Source organism: Nyctibius grandis, chromosome 2 (assembly GCF_013368605.1).
Source record: "Nyctibius grandis isolate bNycGra1 chromosome 2, bNycGra1.pri, whole genome shotgun sequence".
Taxonomy (NCBI): Eukaryota; Metazoa; Chordata; class Aves; order Nyctibiiformes; family Nyctibiidae; genus Nyctibius; species Nyctibius grandis.
The window spans coordinates 78,498,573-78,517,161 of NC_090659.1; the positions used below are offsets into that span (position 1 = coordinate 78,498,573).

The 18,589-nt window shown below is 37.8% G+C and overlaps 1 protein-coding gene across 14 annotated transcripts in view; it reads left to right on the top strand.

Annotated features, from left to right (window-relative positions):
* The window catches only part of MYCBP2 (MYC binding protein 2), a 204,691-nt gene that overhangs the window by 157,256 nt on the left and 28,846 nt on the right, over window positions 1-18,589 (top strand). For all 14 annotated transcript variants that reach the window (XM_068395507.1, XM_068395508.1, XM_068395513.1 and 11 more), the window contains 7 exons: window positions 7,761-9,404; window positions 10,735-10,904; window positions 11,710-11,954; window positions 12,647-12,814; window positions 14,473-14,630; window positions 15,069-15,268; window positions 16,489-16,638. In XM_068395507.1, the coding sequence (XP_068251608.1) occupies window positions 7,761-9,404; window positions 10,735-10,904; window positions 11,710-11,954; window positions 12,647-12,814; window positions 14,473-14,630; window positions 15,069-15,268; window positions 16,489-16,638 (2,735 nt within the window). The remainder of the gene's footprint in view (window positions 1-7,760; window positions 9,405-10,734; window positions 10,905-11,709; window positions 11,955-12,646; window positions 12,815-14,472; window positions 14,631-15,068; window positions 15,269-16,488; window positions 16,639-18,589) is intronic.

The window sequence follows — 18,589 nt, forward strand, 5'->3', positions numbered from 1 at the left end:
CAAAGAGATTATGTGGGAAACTCATTCCCTTCGACCCATAGTCCCCTTGAAATGATTGAGAAGCAGGACAGTGTTCAACATCAGCTAGATTACAACATTATAAAATGTAAGTATTGTCAGACATAGAATGAAGCATGAATGAAATCGGGTTTAGTAAATATTTTCATTTAAATATTCTTAGACCGGAATGCTCGTATATCAAATAGACATTTTTAGGCTTCTATTTAAAGAATTGTTCCTACGCTGCTACTTTGTATTCCTAATGTGTTTTTCTGCATTTTGCCTTTGAAAATTGGCGAAATTACATCCTGCTACTCAGAAGTAATATAGTTAGTATTGGATCTCTCCAAAGCATTTGTAGGCATCAAAGTAGGTAATAATGTTCTTAAATTTATGCTAATACTGGATTGAGAAAATAGAGATTATTTTCTTGTTTTAAAGAATGAGATCCTTAATTCAAGCATGTGTGAACACTTTCTCATTGTGGAGACTATAGACTCCTCATTGCTTAAGATAGGGTTTATATTTATGTGTACAAGTTAGTAAATGTAGTACCAAAAAGATGTCTTAAGCAGTGCAGGAATTGAAATTACTTATTTTCAATAGACTTGTCTTCTTGCATTTGTACAAAAACAGAGTATCTTCCAACACACACCCACAATCTCTTTGAAATTATTAATGCCACAAGAATTAGACTTATTTTTTTTATAAAGGAAGGAATAGGAAATAGAATTAAAAACAACATTATAGGAAAGTAAAATTATAAACTTGAAACTAAAAGTCCCCACTGTTACCTCACTCCAAATTTCACTTGGCGCTGTACATTTAACAGACTTGGTGTCAATAGACTTTATACTGAAATTATCTCAGATTATATCAGAATTTTTGGATTTTTTTTCTTAAGGCAAGATTCTTTTTAATGGTTGATACAGATTTGTGTTCATGTCTGTACTGTTTGACAGAAACTCTTCTACTGCTAGTTATGTCTCTTGATAGTATTGAGAAACTAAAGTTCACATTACACACATGAAATTCTTCAAAACATTATTTAGGTGCATTCAGATTTGAAAACAGATAGTTTTGATGTGTTTAAAATATTTTTCTTTATCCTTTCCAGTGATTAGTGAGAATTCCCAAGACAAACATCCAGGTGTTCTCTAATTTTCTCAAAAGAATATGAGAACTCGTCATCTAGAAGGCCATATTGCAGTTTTAAATAATTAATCTCTGAATTTACGGATTAAAAGTTCAGATTTAAAGCCAGAGTTCCGTTGAAAACTAGATACTTTTTATAATAAACCATAAATATCATTGGCTAGTCTACACATACTACATTTTTAGATCCTAGAAACTTATACTGAAATCACAGATCTGTTATTCTTTTAAAATTAAGATCAGGGAAAACATCTTGAAGTAACTGTTTCTCATTTAAAACTAAGGGAGGAGTCTAAACAATGAATTCAGAATACTTAACAAAGGAGATGCATATCATTTGAAATGCTTGGTTTTATCTTTACTGCTTTTTCCATTGAATCTGTGCTGCTTCTGTGCAACTGTTTTCCACTGTAGAAACTCCATCCTGCTGCCTTGCTTCTCGTGAGCGTATTTACAAAACTAGTGATGTAGCTGGGCCTGCCTCTGCTATTTCATCTGTCTCTCACAAACAGAAGGGTGGGTATGCATGCCAACATAGCAAGGTTATTCAGATTTTTACATTCAAAATTTTTTTTTCTCCTTCCATTCATTTTCATTTCATTCGCTTAATAAAATAATGTTTTGAAAGTAAACGTTGGAGTTTGGAGCTCATTTGATATAACCATTCAGTGTTGCCTTCCTGAGTTGCAGCAACTTCATGATACGTCACCTAGCTATCTCTTTCTGCTTTGTAAACAGAAAGGTGACTGTTAATCTAATCTAATAACACCTGTTTTCTAACAATAGGCAAATGAAATACGGAAGAAGGGGAAAAAAAACAGGGTGGTTTTTTTGATTACAGATAAAGCAGTTTGCTACATGATTATGCAGTTTTTCATTTTGTGGGGTTTTTTTTTGTGCTGATAGTCTAGAATGCTCATTAGGATTATTTACCTCTATATCTGCAAATCTAAACCTTTAGATTTAGATTTTTTTATTGCTGGAAGCTACTGTTAAACTATGCCTTTCATAAGCAGTTTTGTTCTAGAATGTTTTTCTGCTTGATATTCCCTAGTCATGTGTATACTTTGAATTTGATACATTGCTGAATGGCTTGCAGTGTTTTATGTCCTCTAAGAAGACTATAGTCCTTTTGTCACTATTTTTTCCTTTATGAGAAATTCTGTAAAAGGTTCTGTCTAGAGTATTTTCTCATCTGGCAGACCTTAAATTCATCTTTTTATTTGTTTGTTTCTGGGAAAAGGGTGTATAAAGTAATTATAATTTACATTTCTGAATGTATATGTCACAAAGTAGACATCTCAAAATAGCTCATCAGTAGAACTGGTGAATAACTGAGCTGGCATGAGCAAAATGCTTTACGAAACTTTTTAATTTTTTCTTTTAGCAAGAACAATCATTTTATAAACCATGATGTACCATGCTATTTCTTCCCTTCCTCTTCTCCCTCCCTTTCTCCCCTGCTTCCTCCCCCCAAAAAATTATAGATGACTTACAAGAAAAAAGAATAAAGACTGATTAGACTCTCTAAAGTGATTATGAAGATGATTGAGATGTTCTCATTATATTCTACTGTTTACATTTGGCATATTGTTCCTGAATATAGACAAAATATTTCTTCTCTGCTTGGAGAAGTATGAACTCCTACCATGTCCTGGGAAGCCAGGAGAGTACCCTAACCTTCAAGCTTATTAAATATTCCAATATAGGTGTCCTTCGCTTTTTCCTGTTACTGTTTGTAACAGTGGTGAGGCCACAGACTACTACCCCCTGCTGATCTTCCAGACAGGTGGGGAAGAAGCTGCATCCCGTAGTCTGAGGGGGATGAAGAAAGACTACAAGGCCCTAGGACGGTTGGTGAAAGAGTCTGGGGCACAAGTTGTTTTCTCCTCCCTCCTTCCATTTTCAGGCGATGACGTGGGATGGAATGGTAGGATTCTCTCTATTAATGCCTGGCTACGAGACTGGTGCTACAGGCAGGGCTTTGGGTTCTTTGATAATGGCTGGTTTTATAAGACACCAGGCGTGACGGTAATACATGGGAAAGGTTTGTGTCGTAGGGGCAAAAGGGTTCTGGGACAGGAATTAGCAGGGCTCATTCGGAGAGCTTTAAACTAGATTCGAAGGGGGATGGGGTAGTAGCTGGGCTTGCACCACTGGGGCAACGCTCTAGTGTTGAGGTAGACCAGGAGGCCTCCCATCCCCCTGGGGTGAAATCGGTGTGCTCAGCTCGCTCCCTGAAATGCCTGTCCACCAATGCGCGCAGCATGGGGAATAAACAGGAGGAGTTGGAAATCCGTGTTCGGTCGGGGGGCTATGATCTAGTGGCAATTACAGAGACTTGGTGGGACGCCTCGCATGACTGGAATGTGGTCATGGATGGCTATGTCCTGTTCAGGAAAGACAGGCCGCTAAGGAGAGGTGGTGGAGTTGCTCTTTATGTGAGTGAGCAGCTAGAATGTATTGAGTTCTGTCCAGGGGCGGATCAGGAGCGAGTTGAGAGTTTGTGGGTGCGAATTAAGGGGCAGGCTGGCAGGGGTGATACTGTTGTGGGTGTCTATTACAGGCCACCGGATCAGGATGAGGAGGGTGATGAGGCCTTCTACAGGCAGCTGAGAGCAGTCTCGCAATTACAGGGCCTGGTTGTTGTGGGGGATTTCAACTACCCTGATATTTGCTGGGAGGCCTACTCAGCCAGCCATCCTCAGTCCAGGAGGTTCCTCCAGTGCGTTGATGATAACTTTCTGATGCAAATGGTGGATGAGCCAACTAGGAGAGGAGCGCTGCTGGATCTTATCCTCACTAACAAGGAGGGTCTGGTTGAAGCGGTGAAGGTTGAGGGCAGCCTTGGTTGTAGTGACCATGAGATGGTAGAGTTCAGGATCTCATGTGGCAGGAACAGAATAGCTAGCAGAATCACAACCCTGGACTTCAGGAGGGCCAACTTTGGCCTTTTCAAGCAATTGCTAGGGGAAATTCCATGGGACAGGGTACTAGAAGGTAAGGGGGCCCAAGATAGTTGGTTAGCATTCAAGGACTGCTTCTTCCGAGCTCAAGATCAGAGCATCCCAGCAGGTAGGAAGTCAAGGAAGGGTAACAGGAGACCTGCATGGTTAAACAGGGAACTGCTGGGCAAACTCAAGTGGAAGAAGAGGGTGTACAGATCGTGGAAGGAGGGGCTGGCCACTTGGGAGGAATATAAGTCTGTTGTCAGAGGATGTAGGGAGGCAACTAGGAAAGCTAAGGCCTCCTTGGAATTAAACCTTGCAAGAGAGGTCAAGGACAACAGAAAGGGCTTCTTCAAATACATTGCAGGTAAAGCCAACACTAGAGGCAATGTAGGCCCACTGATGAATGAGGTGGGGGCCCTGGAGACAGAGGATAAAAAGAAGGCGGAGTTACTGAATGCCTTCTTTGCCTCTGTCTATACTGCTGGAGGCTGTCCTGAGGAGCCCCAGACCCCTGAGGCCCCAGAAGAAGTCAGGATAGAGGAGGAATCTGTCTTGGTAGATGAGGGCTGGGTCAGGGACCAATTAAGCAATCTGGACGTCCATAAATCCATGGGCCCTGATGGGATGCACCCGCGGGTGCTGAGGGAGCTGGTGGAAGTCATTGCTAGGCCACTCTCCATCATCTTTGCTAAGTCGTGGGCAACGGGAGAGGTGCCTGAGGACTGGAGGAAAGTGAATGTCACTCCAGTCTTCAAAAAGGGCAAGAAGGAGGACCCGGGTAACTATAGACCGGTCAGCCTCACCTCCATCCCCGGAAAGGTGATGGAACAACTTGTTCTTGGTGCTGTCTCTAGGCACATCAAGGATAGGGGGATCATTAGGGGCACTCAGCATGGCTTCACCAACGGGAAGTCTTGCCAACCAACTTGATAGCCTTTTATGAGGATGTTACCCAGTGGATAGATGATGGTAAAGCTGTGGATGTGGTCTATCTCGATTTCAGTAAAGCGTTTGACACGGTCTCCCACAGCATCCTCGCAGCTAAACTGAGGAAGTGTGGTCTGGATGATCGGGTAGTGAGGTGGATTGTGAAGTGGCTGAAGGAAAGAAGCCAGAGAGTGGTGGTCAATGGGACAGAGTCCAGTTGGAGGCCTGTGTCTAGCAGAGTCCCTCAAGGGTCGGTACTGGGACCAGTACTATTCAATATATTCATTAATGACTTGGATGAGGGAATAGAGTGCACTGTCAGCAAGTTCGCTGATGACACAAAACTGGGAGGAGTGGCTGACGCGCCAGAAGGCTGCGCAGCCATTCAGAGAGACCTGGACAGGCTGGAGAGTTGGGCGGGGAGAAATTGAATGAAATATAACAAGGGCAAGTGTAGAGTCCTGCATCTGGGCAAGAACAACCCCATGTACCAGTACAAGTTGGGGACAGACCTGTTGGAGACCAGCGTAGGGGAAAGGGACCTGGGGGTCCTAGTGGACAACAGGATGACCATGATCCAGCAGTGTGCCCTTGTGGCCAAGAAGGCCAATGGCATCCTGGGGTGTATTAGAAGGGGTGTGGTCAGCAGGTCGAGAGAGGTTCTCCTCCCCCTCTACTCTGCCCTGGTGAGGCCACACCTGGAATATTGTGTCCAGTTCTGGGCCCCTCAGTTCAAGAAGGACAGGGAACTGCTAGAGAGAGTCCAGCGCAGAGCCACGAAGATGATTAAGGGAGTGGAACATCTCCCTTATGAGGAGAGGCTGAGGGAGCTGGGTCTCTTTAGCTTAGAGAAGAGGAGACTGAGGGGTGACCTCATTAATGTTTTTAAATATGTAAAGGGCAAGTGTCAAGAGGATGGAGCCAGGCTCTTCTCAGTGGCATCCCTTGACAGGACAAGGGGCAATGGGGGCAAGCTGAAACACAGGAGGTTCCACATAAATATGAGGAAAAACTTCTTTACGGTGAGGGTGACCGAGCACTGGAACAGGCTGCCCAGAGAGGTTGTGGAGTCTCCTTCTCTGGAGACATTCAAAACCTGCCTGGATGCGTTCCTGTGTGATATGGTCTAGGCAATCCTGCTCCGGCAGGGGGATTGGACTAGATGATCTTTCGAGGTCCCTTCCAATCCCTAACATTCTGTGTGTGATTCTGTGTGTGTTTTATTATAAACTACTTAAATATGGAGGTAGCAAGATAATAAGAATTGTTTTGTAACCTGAGGAGACTTCTGGGTTGCTAGACTTTGCTTCAAAAAATACATTTGTTTTTGTATTGTGAGAGGTAACAGTAGGAAAAACTGAGATCACTCCATGCTTCTATATATTTTCTAGCATAGGCATAAGGCTTCATGATTGAGAACTGGAAGAAGTTGGTTCAGATCCCATAATGCAGAAGGAAGTAAACACAGATTTCCCACCTTCTAAGTAAATCATGAAGGTACTGGATAAAAGATGACTCTCTCTTCCCATTAGAAATCAAGGTCCAAATCTGCTAATGTTCTCTGATTAATTGAAACTTTTTTTTTAATGCATAGTTCTTTCTCAAAAAATGTGCCCAGATAAGTGCAATTACCATTTAGTGTCTAGAAAAGTAAAAGAATCCGAAGTACTGTGACCTAATTCTACAAGCTTTACTGGAGAAACTTCTTCATAGTTAACTAATGAAAACCCATTCAAATCAGAAGGACTTACCTATACATTCAAGACTTTGCAGTGTAATGCTTTATGGAGAGACAGTTACATTTAATTCACAACTGCTGCATTGCTTGCCAGTAATTTCAACATTGCTTGTCTTAATTTTCAAAATACAATTCTACAAGAGAGGCTGTGTTCACAGAATTACTAGAAGCAGGTTGTTTTAATGAGCTACTTATTTGCACATACTTGTTTTGTATGTATTTATATTAAGCTACCCATATTTTTTATAGTTCTGTAGATAAATGTACGTACAAAGTCAGTGTGCATAGGAACAATAAATTAGTGCATCAGAATAAGAGGACATCATAGACCAGAGATGATGGTTTAGCTTAGTGGTTGGAAAAAGGTGAGGATTTTTTTTAGTAGGTTGTGCTCTGAACAGTGATAGTTTGTGGTCTTAAAAAGGTGGATACCTCAGATTATCAATGTGAATTGGTTTAAGCGTGTTTGTGAGTCTCTTACCCAATTTGCCTTATAGCTGTGTTTACTTCCTACATTTCCTGACTTTTGAGCATTAAAGAAAATCAATCTGGTAATACATTTGATCTTTCTGCAAGTCTCTTGTTGCAGTCAGGCTGACACACATAGAGATAATAAATTAAATAATCCCTGGCTTCTGTTGCAACTCTAGTAAACTTAGTTAACTCCTGGCATTTTACTTAAGGATGTAAATTGTGCTTCCTTTACTAGTGTTTTGTGGAAACAGTGAAATGTGCCTTTTGATACCTCTGTAGTGATGTTTTCTCTGTAAATATTTCCTAACACTTGTTTGTATGTATCTTTGGGAGAAGAAATGTATTGAAAATATTCTAGGGGGAAAAAAATTCCCTTTATATTTCCTTTCATTTTGGTGTGAAAAGAAGCATGTGTTTGATTTTTATCTTGTGTTGAGGTCTTTAATCCTTGTTTTGTATTATTAAAGGTATCACTGTCAAAATATAATAATTTAATTATAAAATATACTAAACAGGTGACCGAATGAATTTCACAGGAGCTGCTAGACCGATTTCTCCAGCAGGAAAATCAGACATGTCATCAAAACACAGAGCGGACAGCAGGTCACCCAAGCTTGATGTGCGAATTAATAGAGCTGCTGCTGACCAGAAGAAACCTAGGAATACAGAAGGCTTATCTGCCAGTGAGTCTCTTATGCTGAAATCAGATGCTGCAAAATTGCGGTCAGACTCTCACAGCAGGTCTTTGTCTCCAAATCATAACACTTTGCAAACACTAAAAACCGATGGAAGAACAACTACTGGTCTGAGAGCTGAATCTCCAGGGCCAGGAACCCGGTCATCTTCTCCAAAGACAAAGACAGTTACAGCCGTTAGATCTGGTGCTAGTTCTCCACGATCCTCGTCACCCCATGACAAAACTCTACCTCAGAAAGCTCCATCCCCTGTAAAAACAAAGCTTGATCCTCCTCGAGAACGCTCCAAATCAGATTCTTACACATTAGATCCAGACACCCTTCGCAAAAAGAAAGTACCCCTAACAGAACCCTTGAGGGGGAGGTCCACTTCACCCAAACCAAAAATCATTGCAAAAGATGGAAAACCTGTTACAGAAACTGAAAATAGAGCTCCTTCCCCTCATGTCGTACAAGAAAATCTTCACAGTGAGGTAGTTGAAGTATGTACTTCAAGTACTTTAAAGACTAACAGCATTACAGATAGCACCTGTGAAGACAACACAGAATTCAGAAGTCTGGATGATGGTTCTAATAAAGTTCATTTCAGCATAGGAAAAGCACCACTGAAAGATGAGCAAGACATGAGAGCATCTCCAAAAGTGAGCCGTAAATGTGCTGGTAGGCACACAAGACCCAAAAAGGAAAAATCCAGCTTTCTTTTCAAAGGAGATGGCTCCAAGCCTGTAGAGCCTGCCAAGCAAGCAATGTCACCTTCTGTTGCAGAATGTGCAAGAGCTGTATTTGCTGCATTTCTTTGGCATGAAGGAATAGTTCATGATGCTATGGCTTGTTCATCTTTTTTGAAGTTTAATCCAGAACTGTCGAAAGAGCATGCACCAATACGAAGCAGTCTTACTCAACAACCTGCAGAGGAAAAAGAAACCAAGTTGAAAAATAGACATTCATTGGAAATATCATCTGCTCTTAACATGTTCAACATCTCACCTCATGGACCAGATATCTCTAAAATGGGTAGCATCAATAAAAACAAAGTCCTCTCAATGTTGAAAGAACCACCTCTGCATGAAAAGTGTGAGGATGGAAAAACTGAAACTACCTCCTTTGAAACATCCAGTCATCACACAATGAAATCCAAGTCTCCTCTTCCATTAACACTGCAGCACTTAGTAGCTTTCTGGGAAGATATTTCTTTAGCAACTATTAAAGCAGCTTCCCAAAACATGATTTTTCCAAGTCCTGGTTCTTGTGCAGTGTTAAAGAAGAAGGAAAGTGACAAAGATAACAAGAAAAACAAAAAAGAGAAAAAGAAAAAAGAAAAGGTTGAGACTAGGCCAAGGGGAAATCTTTTTGGCGAGATGGCCCAGCTTGCAGTGGGAGGACCTGAAAAAGACACTATCTGTGAGTTGTGTGGAGAATCCCATCCATATCCAGTGACTTACCACATGAGACAAGCTCATCCAGGTAAGATTGCATATTTTTTAATTTCCACGTCCATCTGTACAATATATTGCACACACACGTTTTGGTATTAGTTACTGTTATGAGAATGTGTCAGACTGTCTTGTCTAACGTTTTAACAGAGTTCACTATATAAGTTAAATTAAAACTCACACTTACTTATAAATTATTTACATGTTTGTGTACGTAATATTAAGTAGTTATGGATCTAAGCTTTCAAAGATGCTGAAGAAAGTTGCTTGAAACAAGGTCAAAAAAACGAGCTGACTTTACAGTAGCTCTTCAGAACCATGCCATCTGTTACACTTGAGGACTTGAAACTGTGCTGAGAAAATTGGAAATAAAATTAACAATATGAGATTGGTTAGAGTTTTTATGTTGCCAAAAGTTTTCTATTACTGTTCTACTGTGAATAGTAGAAAACTTTTATTTATCTGCTGTGTCAGCACTGGGTGTCAGTGACTTACTTTTTTGGTCTAAAATGTATCTTAAAAAAAAAAATCCAATTAGAGTCTCTATACAATTTGTATTGTAAAATACAGCCCGAGTCTGCTATTTTGCGTCTTTCTGTAGGTCCCTGAATTTTTTTCAGGAGTTTGTTTAATTTTAGGAAAATGAGGTGAATCAGTGCTAGCTAGGCATTATCTTAGCTAGGCAGCTGAGTTCAAAAGATACATGAGTTGTGTTTTCTTTAGAAAAGGGATCACTAACAGAAGGGATTAGCTACAACATAGCTAGTAATAAGTAGCCTAGTTAGAGACAAAATGATTTCTGTGTTTTCTAGCTTATAAACAGAACTAATTATTTTGCCAGATAGTGAAATACAGGCTGATGTTGTATGTGCTCGTTTTAGCACTGTATGCAAAGTTAAAGCAAAATTAAGGAGCCTTATTATTCAACAATTATCAATGCCTTAAATCTTTCTGAGAAACAGTAATGAGCAAAGGAATTCACTTCATTCCCTTTTAAGTTTTGTTAGACAGGGGGTAGGTTTTTTTATGTTTGTTAAATTATTAGTAATGTTGGCTAACATGTAATACTGACCTTACCATCACTTAGCTGTCTGAATAGGCAGCTGTTGATGCTTTGGACAAGTTCATACTAAAAACTTGAAAACTACAGTGCATTTGGATTCTTTGGATACTGCTGGGACACGTGCGACACGCACCTTGTTTTTCAGTTGGTTCAGAGATACGGAAAAGGAGAAAATTAGGCCAGGGAGAGGCAAGCGTCTTTCTTCCTCGTCTCCATCCCTCTTTTACAGTAATAAATAATGTAATAATAATCCTTCTTTTCAAATAACTTTTTTTTTCCATCTTTTTCCCTGATGTAGGTTGTGGCCGTTATGCAGGTGGCCAAGGTTATAATAGCATTGGGCACTTCTGTGGAGGATGGGCTGGTAATTGTGGTGATGGTGGTATTGGAGGAAGCACTTGGTATTTGGTTTGCGATCGATGCAGAGAAAAATATCTCCGTGAAAAGCAAGCAGCAGCAAGAGAGAAGGTATTTTCATCCGTTACTCATATGTGTAGCTCTCTACCTGCTTAATAATACTGTGTTCACAACTTTAAAATAAGGTAGGGCCAGTTTAAAGAATTTGGAATTTAAGAATTTTGGAACGTTTTGGAATATCCACTTATGTCATTGATAGGTTTAAATAATAAGATAGAAACTTTGCTGATTGCTTCTGACCAGATTTCTTCCCTTCAGACAGTAGTGTTTTCAAATTTGTAAAGTAATTTTCTTTTTTATCCCAATACAACTGCAGTGTAGGATGTAGTACCTAATTTTTAAAAGTATGTGTCAGTTTATTTAAGTTTGAATTCTGTTTTGTTTACTGAAATATGACTACTGTTTTAACTTTATACGTTTATAGTTTATTTAATGATCTTAATCATCCAGATCATTGGATACAGATGCCAAACACTGGGCAAACTAGAGCAATTTTTAATGGGAATAGTATGAAAAGTGTTGTTCTTGTATTGGTCATCCATGACCAATTTCAAATTCCTGCTTAAAGTATACAAATAAGTTGAGGTTTTAAGATAAGCAGAACAATGCTAATTTAACTTTATTTTTGAAACTAAATTTGTTGAAACTTTTTGCACACAAAATTCATTCTGAGATAAACATCAAAACTTTCAGCTGTTTATTAAAAGTTTGCCAAGTTATGAAAGTAATAGAAGTGCCATTTTGTAATAGAAAACATTTTATAACAGGAAGAATCAAGCAACTTTAGTATAAGTGACATTGTCAGCTTTTCCTGTGATGAAGTATAATTTAAATATACCTTTTTTAATTTCTCTAGATTAAACAATCTAGGAGAAAACCAATGCAAGTTAAGACTCCTCGTGCCTTGCCAACTATGGAAGCTCATCAAGTGATTAAAGCCAATGCACTGTATTTACTGTCACTGAGTAGTGCTGCTGAGCCCAGTATCCTCTGCTATCACCCTGCAAAAGCATTCCAATCTCAGCTTCCCAGTGTCAAAGAAGGAATTTCTGAAGACTTTCCCATTAAAATGCCATGTCTCTATCTACAGACTTTAGCAAGGTAATTAAAGGAAATACATGAATATTGATCTTAATACTCATCTATTTATAGTGTTGGATAAAAATGTGTGTATAAACTAAACTAAAATTTACATAGAAAAATACATATTTTCCTAATTCTTTATGATATTTTTTGTTCTTTCTCTTCCGTTTCCATGATCTTGTTCAATTTCTTAAATTGTATTTGCTTCAACAGTCAAATATACCCTGAGCAGCTTTTGGATGCTAAGTATTTTTTAACAACAGTTTAATTTCTGTCCAAAGAATTTAGAATTTCCTGAAGAGTTTAACTTAGTGTGTTGGTAGCAGACATATGTGCTACTTTTTTCTCTTCACAGTTAAAAATAGTAGGAAGGAAACCAGAAGACTTGTGCTTAGTTGGTATTTCAAAGTAGCTTTCACTGTAGTGTCTCATGTTTATAATGGATAGACATTTGGGACTAAAATACATAATGGAAATACCTAATGAAAATACTAAAAGGTAGAAAAGGGTGATCCCCACTCCACGTTGGTTGAAAATGCCATTATATTTTCTACTAACACTTGTAAGTCACAACCAGCTTAAATGCATTCGGTGAGGAGTAAATGAATAGCGTTGGCTGGCTAAATGTATTGGCAAAGGACTTCTGTGTATGTGTGTGTTTCAGGAACTTGTAATCCTTAATCCTGATTTAAAAATCTAATTTGATGTAGGCATCATCATGAAAATTTTGTTGGGTACCAGGATGACAACCTCTTCCAGGATGAGATGAGGTACCTGCGCTCAACTTCAGTACCTGCACCGTACATCTCGGTTACTCCTGATGCAAGCCCAAATGTCTTTGAAGAGCCAGAGAGTAACATGAAATCTATGCCCCCAAGGTACTTCCTTGTAATTCTAGGTACTACATACAAATGCTAAAGCATTAGCATAACACTGATTTAAAAAGAAAAGAAAAATATTGCTGTAGTTAAGTAGCTAAAGTATCAGATCAGTCCAGATCAATCCCTGAAATGGCAGCAAAAAAGCCAAAAACATACGAAGCTGTCATAAGAAAAATATCTTCAGTGAATCATAGCATATCAGGTATATTTTCAACCAGTAGCAATGCAAGTTTGCAAATTGGATTTGAAGCTTTTAACTGTGATGCAAACCAGTTGCTTCTCTCTAGAAAGGTCTTGGGTTTACAACCTAAATATGAAAAAAAAAAATGTTCAGAAGTTGATAAGGACTCTTAGCATACCTCAGGGAAATTTATCCATAGCCCTTACTCCAGGCTGTAGAGACAAAGACATTTTTTCCAGAATCTCCAGAACTGCAGAAGTGATCTCTAAAGAGCAATGGTCCAAGGACCGTAGCTGTTGTGAACTCCTTGAAAATGTAGCAATGTATTTCTGTTCTTTAACACAACTGAGTCTAGTGCAGATCAACGACTTTTTTGAAAGGAGGTAGCTGTTATCCTCCTTTCAGGATTTCATTCTGAAGGGAAGTTTGAACACAAGGGAATTTCACTACCTTACATTTTTCAAAGCAAATGTTTCTGCTGCTTTCTGTGGAAAGTTAAAATGTCACTGAAGAAATGACAACTTAATGCTATCTAGGACCAAGAGTGCTAGATGGTTTCTGTCAGGTTAAGCCAGTTTCTTATGTCATTAAGTAACTATAATCTACTTCAAGCAATTACAGAATTTTTTTGTTTTGCCAGGGAAAAAAAGGCTCTTACTGTTACTTAATAATAGTCTAGAATCAATTCAGATGCTCGGTGTTTTCAGATGTCAAACAGCGATTCCTCATATTGTAATGAGGATGCAATGAAGAGAAAACTTGCTTTTAATGTTATCTCAATCTGTTATATTTTATACTGACTGCAAAAACAGTTTGTTGGAATACTGCAATCTACAATGTAGTCTTTTCGGAAATAGAATTTTTCTAACAAACCTCCTTAAGAGTGCATTGTATTGGTATATTCCTTTATTAAAACTGTGGACACCATGGTCTTCTGAGGCCTATAGGGACAGCATAAACTGGGAGTTCTTCTGCAGACTGTAAGAGGTCCACTGAAGGTAAGGAGTAAAACATGTCAGAGGCATAGCCATAGCAATTGAAAATTGGCTTTAAGTCTAATAATGTTAGAAACTTTTACTTCACATAAAGTTCTAAATTTCAGTTGGCTTGCATATTAAAAATTCACTCCGTAGATGTTTTCACATGCATTCTTAGGGCAAATTTGATCTGAAACTTCAGTTCAGGCATGATCTGAATGTTTGTATTCTCTCTGAAATATACCTATAAATTCTTGGAACTTACCATGTACATCATTACATTTGTTTATAAAGCACTTGTATGCTTTTTCACCACATGTAATTCTAATACGTGTTCCTTCCTTTCCAGCATTAAAACAGTTATTAGGTACATAAGACAAACTTTCATGCAGTAGTAGCATTGTCATTATGAAATGCGTGTGTCTTTATTTACGTATAATTCAAGTATACTCTATATATTTGTTAATGGGTCTTTAACTTCACTGATTTCTTTGTAGTTTGGAAACCAGTCCAATAACAGATACAGATCTTGCGAAGCGTACAGTCTTTCAAAGATCATATTCAGTTGTTGCATCAGAATATGACAAACAGCACTCAATTTTGCCAGCACGTGTAAAGGCAATCCCTAGGAGACGAGTCAACAGTGGAGATGCGGGTAAGAGCACAGACATCAGAAGCAGTCAAAAAATATTCAAGGATATGGCACTGGATTTGCAGTTGTTCTTGGAAACTGCAGACAAACATAATTTTTTATAAATAAATGTAATGGCTTTTATTTCTTATTTATTAATAAACATTAGCTGTTTGTTAATCTGCACAGGATTAGCCTAACAGCAGCTCAGGAATTACTGCGGTTCTGAAATTTGTGGTGCATCTTTTGTGCTTGATTTAAAATTTAAAGTGGTATTTTCTTTCTTAGTTGAAGCATCATTTTTCCACATTGGTGGGGTTTTTTTTAACACATTTTTCTCATAGAAAAATTGAACAAAAATATCCAGTCTAAAATTGCTCTATTGCTTTTTATTTTTACTGTGGCTATAAATTAAAATGCACAAAGAATCTAATGTATGCATATTTTTATGCTTTTGAATAGAAGTGGGGTCCTCTCTCCTGAGACATCCATCTCCTGAACTTTCTCGGTTAATCTCCGCCCACAGCTCTCTTTCCAAAGGAGAGAGAAATTTCCAGTGGCCGGTATTGGCATTTGTAATCCAGCATCATGATCTGGAAGGACTTGAAATAGCAATGAAACAAGCCTTACGGAAATCTGCTTGCCGCGTCTTTGCCATGGAGGTATTAATGTACTAATGGACCTTCTATGTTGAAAATAAGACATTTGTAAATTCTGTCTCAGAATTTTTTTAAAGAATTTTTATATGGATTAAAATACAAAAAAGAGATTATTTTGTGACATGCAGTAAACTTATTCTAAAAGTTCACTTGTGTTATTAACTCTAAAAGTTATGAATACAAACATATTGCCTGTAAACCTTCTTCAGTAGTTTATCTGTTGTGTGGAAAGTCTCTGATAAAAGAATATTACTAAGGCTGCAAAAATCAATTATACAAATACTGTTTTTTCCTCACCTGCTCAGCAACTCCCTGGTCTTACTTGTCATTCCTTTTTCAAATCTTGGACTGAGTATTCTTTCTTTAGAATTGTTTTGGTGCTGTTAATATCTAGTTATTTCACAACTTCCTTCTGAGATGGGTGAATGCTACCCCTGTTATGTAGATAGTGAATGAGCAACCAAAAGATCCATTAAAGTTCAATTGCTTCAATAAAAGCTGCAAGAGACATCCTTATTGAGACCATTTTTTTTTATTTCAGCTAAGCTTTAGTAAAGTTTCTTCTGAACTTGTATACAGCATGGGTATTTTTCAAGTATTTGTAACATGTGAAAATATAGGTGGATTTTCTCAGATAAAGTAAAAAACACACCTCTGTTGTTAAGCACCACCCATCAGATTTCCAAACATCAATGTGCAGAAACATTGTGGCTTTTAGAAGCATATAAGAATGCTACAATTTTTAAAAACCTTTTTTTCCCCACTATGTTGATTTTTTTTTTTTTTGAAGTGGTTGAATTGTTTTGTTTAATTCAGTCAATGGCAGAGACCAAACAAAGAAACCAAATTTCAGCCTACAGAGTTCTAAATTAAAAAGGATCTTTACTTTGTTAATCAGTTTGAATAATAAGGAGTACTGCCACCTCATCCTGTAATAATCTCTGAAAATACATAACAACTTTGCTTTTTCATCCTTAAAGCTTTTTTCAAATAACTTATTTTTGTGTATGGTGTTTGTGAATTACTTTGCTATGTCCCCTGTAATATAGTTGTCATTTTAATAAACTGTTTTAGCTGCAGAGTGATGTGTCTTACTTGAAGACCTCTGCATTATTTCCCTGTCCAAAAGCATCAGTGCACCTCCTTACATAAATGGTTTAAGAAATGGTTTTACTCCACGTTTGCTAACCAATTGGTGACTCTTTGTTTGTGTTTCATGTTAGGCTTTCAACTGGCTTCTTTGTAATGTCATTCAAACAACTTCTCTTCATGATATTTTATGGCATTTTGTGGCTTCCCTGACTCCTGCACCTGTAGAGCCTGAAGAAGAGGAGGATGAAGAAAACAAATCAAATAAAGAAAATGCAGAACAAGTAAGTGAGGTTCAGCATTCTTTTCATAAATACAGTATCTCTGTTGATTTTGTAGTCAATTTAGAAATATTTTTATTATGTATTTAAAAAAAAAACACAGAACAAAACCTTAATCCTCTTTCTGTGAAACAGAACCTTAATTACGGAATGAAAATTCTTAAATTGTAGTTAACTCTTTTGATAGTTATAGATTAATTCATTTTTCTTCTAAAATTGCCAGATTTTGTGTGATAATGAATTACAGTCTTTTAATGCATTATTTTTTGTGAGTATTCATGGGAAAGAAGAAAAAAAAAGCACAAGCACATTGCTAATCCAATAACAAAATCTACTGTTTGCTTTTTATTCTTCCTTTGCCCCCCAAAAAGAAGAGAGAAAAGAGAAAATATTTTTCAGAGACGCTTTGTTGTTTGGTCTGCTGTGTCTTTAAGTGCTTTAAAAAAAGTCTATAGTTAATTCTGAAAATCTATAGTTAATTTAGTTACATAAATATATTTAAAAATATATATAAGTAATTATATATACACTACATATAGTTAATTTAGTGATTTAAGAAAGATCTATAGTTAGTTCTGAAAATGTAGCATGTAAAATGGTATAGTCTAACATCTCACTCTTCCAAAAGGTATCTTCATACAATCTCTAGATTTAGCTCTGGTTGAAAACATTATTATGTCCACAATGAGTCTTTTCAGCATTGCAGCCCTGGCACATTGCTACAGTTATTTACAAAGCAACTGTAATCTTGTCCTACATTTTGTGTGGGATATCAACTTTTCCATGTTACTTATGAACATGAAAATTTCTAATTCTGCTTTCAAGTGTGCAGATTGTATTTTATTTATAATTGTATGTATACATTAAAGCTGATTTGCAGTAGCTCTGTGTATTGTATTCTGAATATTGTTTCTGTGTTTGTCTCCAACAATTTTCTGCCTTGTAATAATTTCAACTGCTACATCAAAAGCATTGCTAGAGTGAGGGAAATGTGTTCCCACTGGTCCCTATGCTGGTCAGCCTCCAAAATAAGAACCTTTACTGTATAAAAGAATAAACAAATACTGTCTTAGCTGTAGTTTGGATAATGACTGACTGAAAGGTAAAGGACATGAGAAAGAAATGTTAAAATATGCCATTTCTGCCCTGGTGGGAATGCTGCTTCTCTTTTGATATAATGGAGGGGGGACTTTAAAAATTCCCCTTGGTCACTTGGCTAAGATGACTAATTTCATGGCATACAAGAAACTGGCAACAGTTTTCAACTAACTGTTAAATATCACTTAGGTGATGTATATTCAAATCACAACATCTTCCTTCAGTAGTATGATCATATGATAAAAATACCCATGTAAATATATGTGCACAATGTAATAAATCCAAGGCAGTTTGGTGCTTTTCCACAACTGGGATTCATTTCCTTATGTGAAATATTTTTACACATTCTTTTAATATACTGGGAGAGGGTGAGAAATCCCAGTGATGAATTCTGTAAAAATGGGTGATGGGGATCTAGAACCATAAATGGTTTAACACATAAGATGTAGGTTCAAGGGCAATGTCCTTGCTAAAGCAAAACAAAATGCAAGAATTGCTAAGCTGCAGAGGAGATGGAGGGAAGCGGGAGGATATCTGTGTAGATAGGATCCTTGGGGGGAAGGTGAATACCTAGGCTTTGAACTTTTTTCCGAATAATTGATTATATTTAGTGTAGAGTTCAATCTCATGCTTCCTACTTCATACGCTGAGTACACTTTACCACATTACACCCTCCAGGAAAATACAGAGAAATGTCTGGTTTGATGATTCTTGTCTAGGTGAGCATGTGCCTAAAATTCATTTCAAATAATACCATAGCATTTCTAGGCATTCAAGCAGTCGAGATCCATGGGAAATCTACTTGCAAGAATGTACGTAGACAATTTAATGGGTTTAAAATGGCTTTGCATGTCAG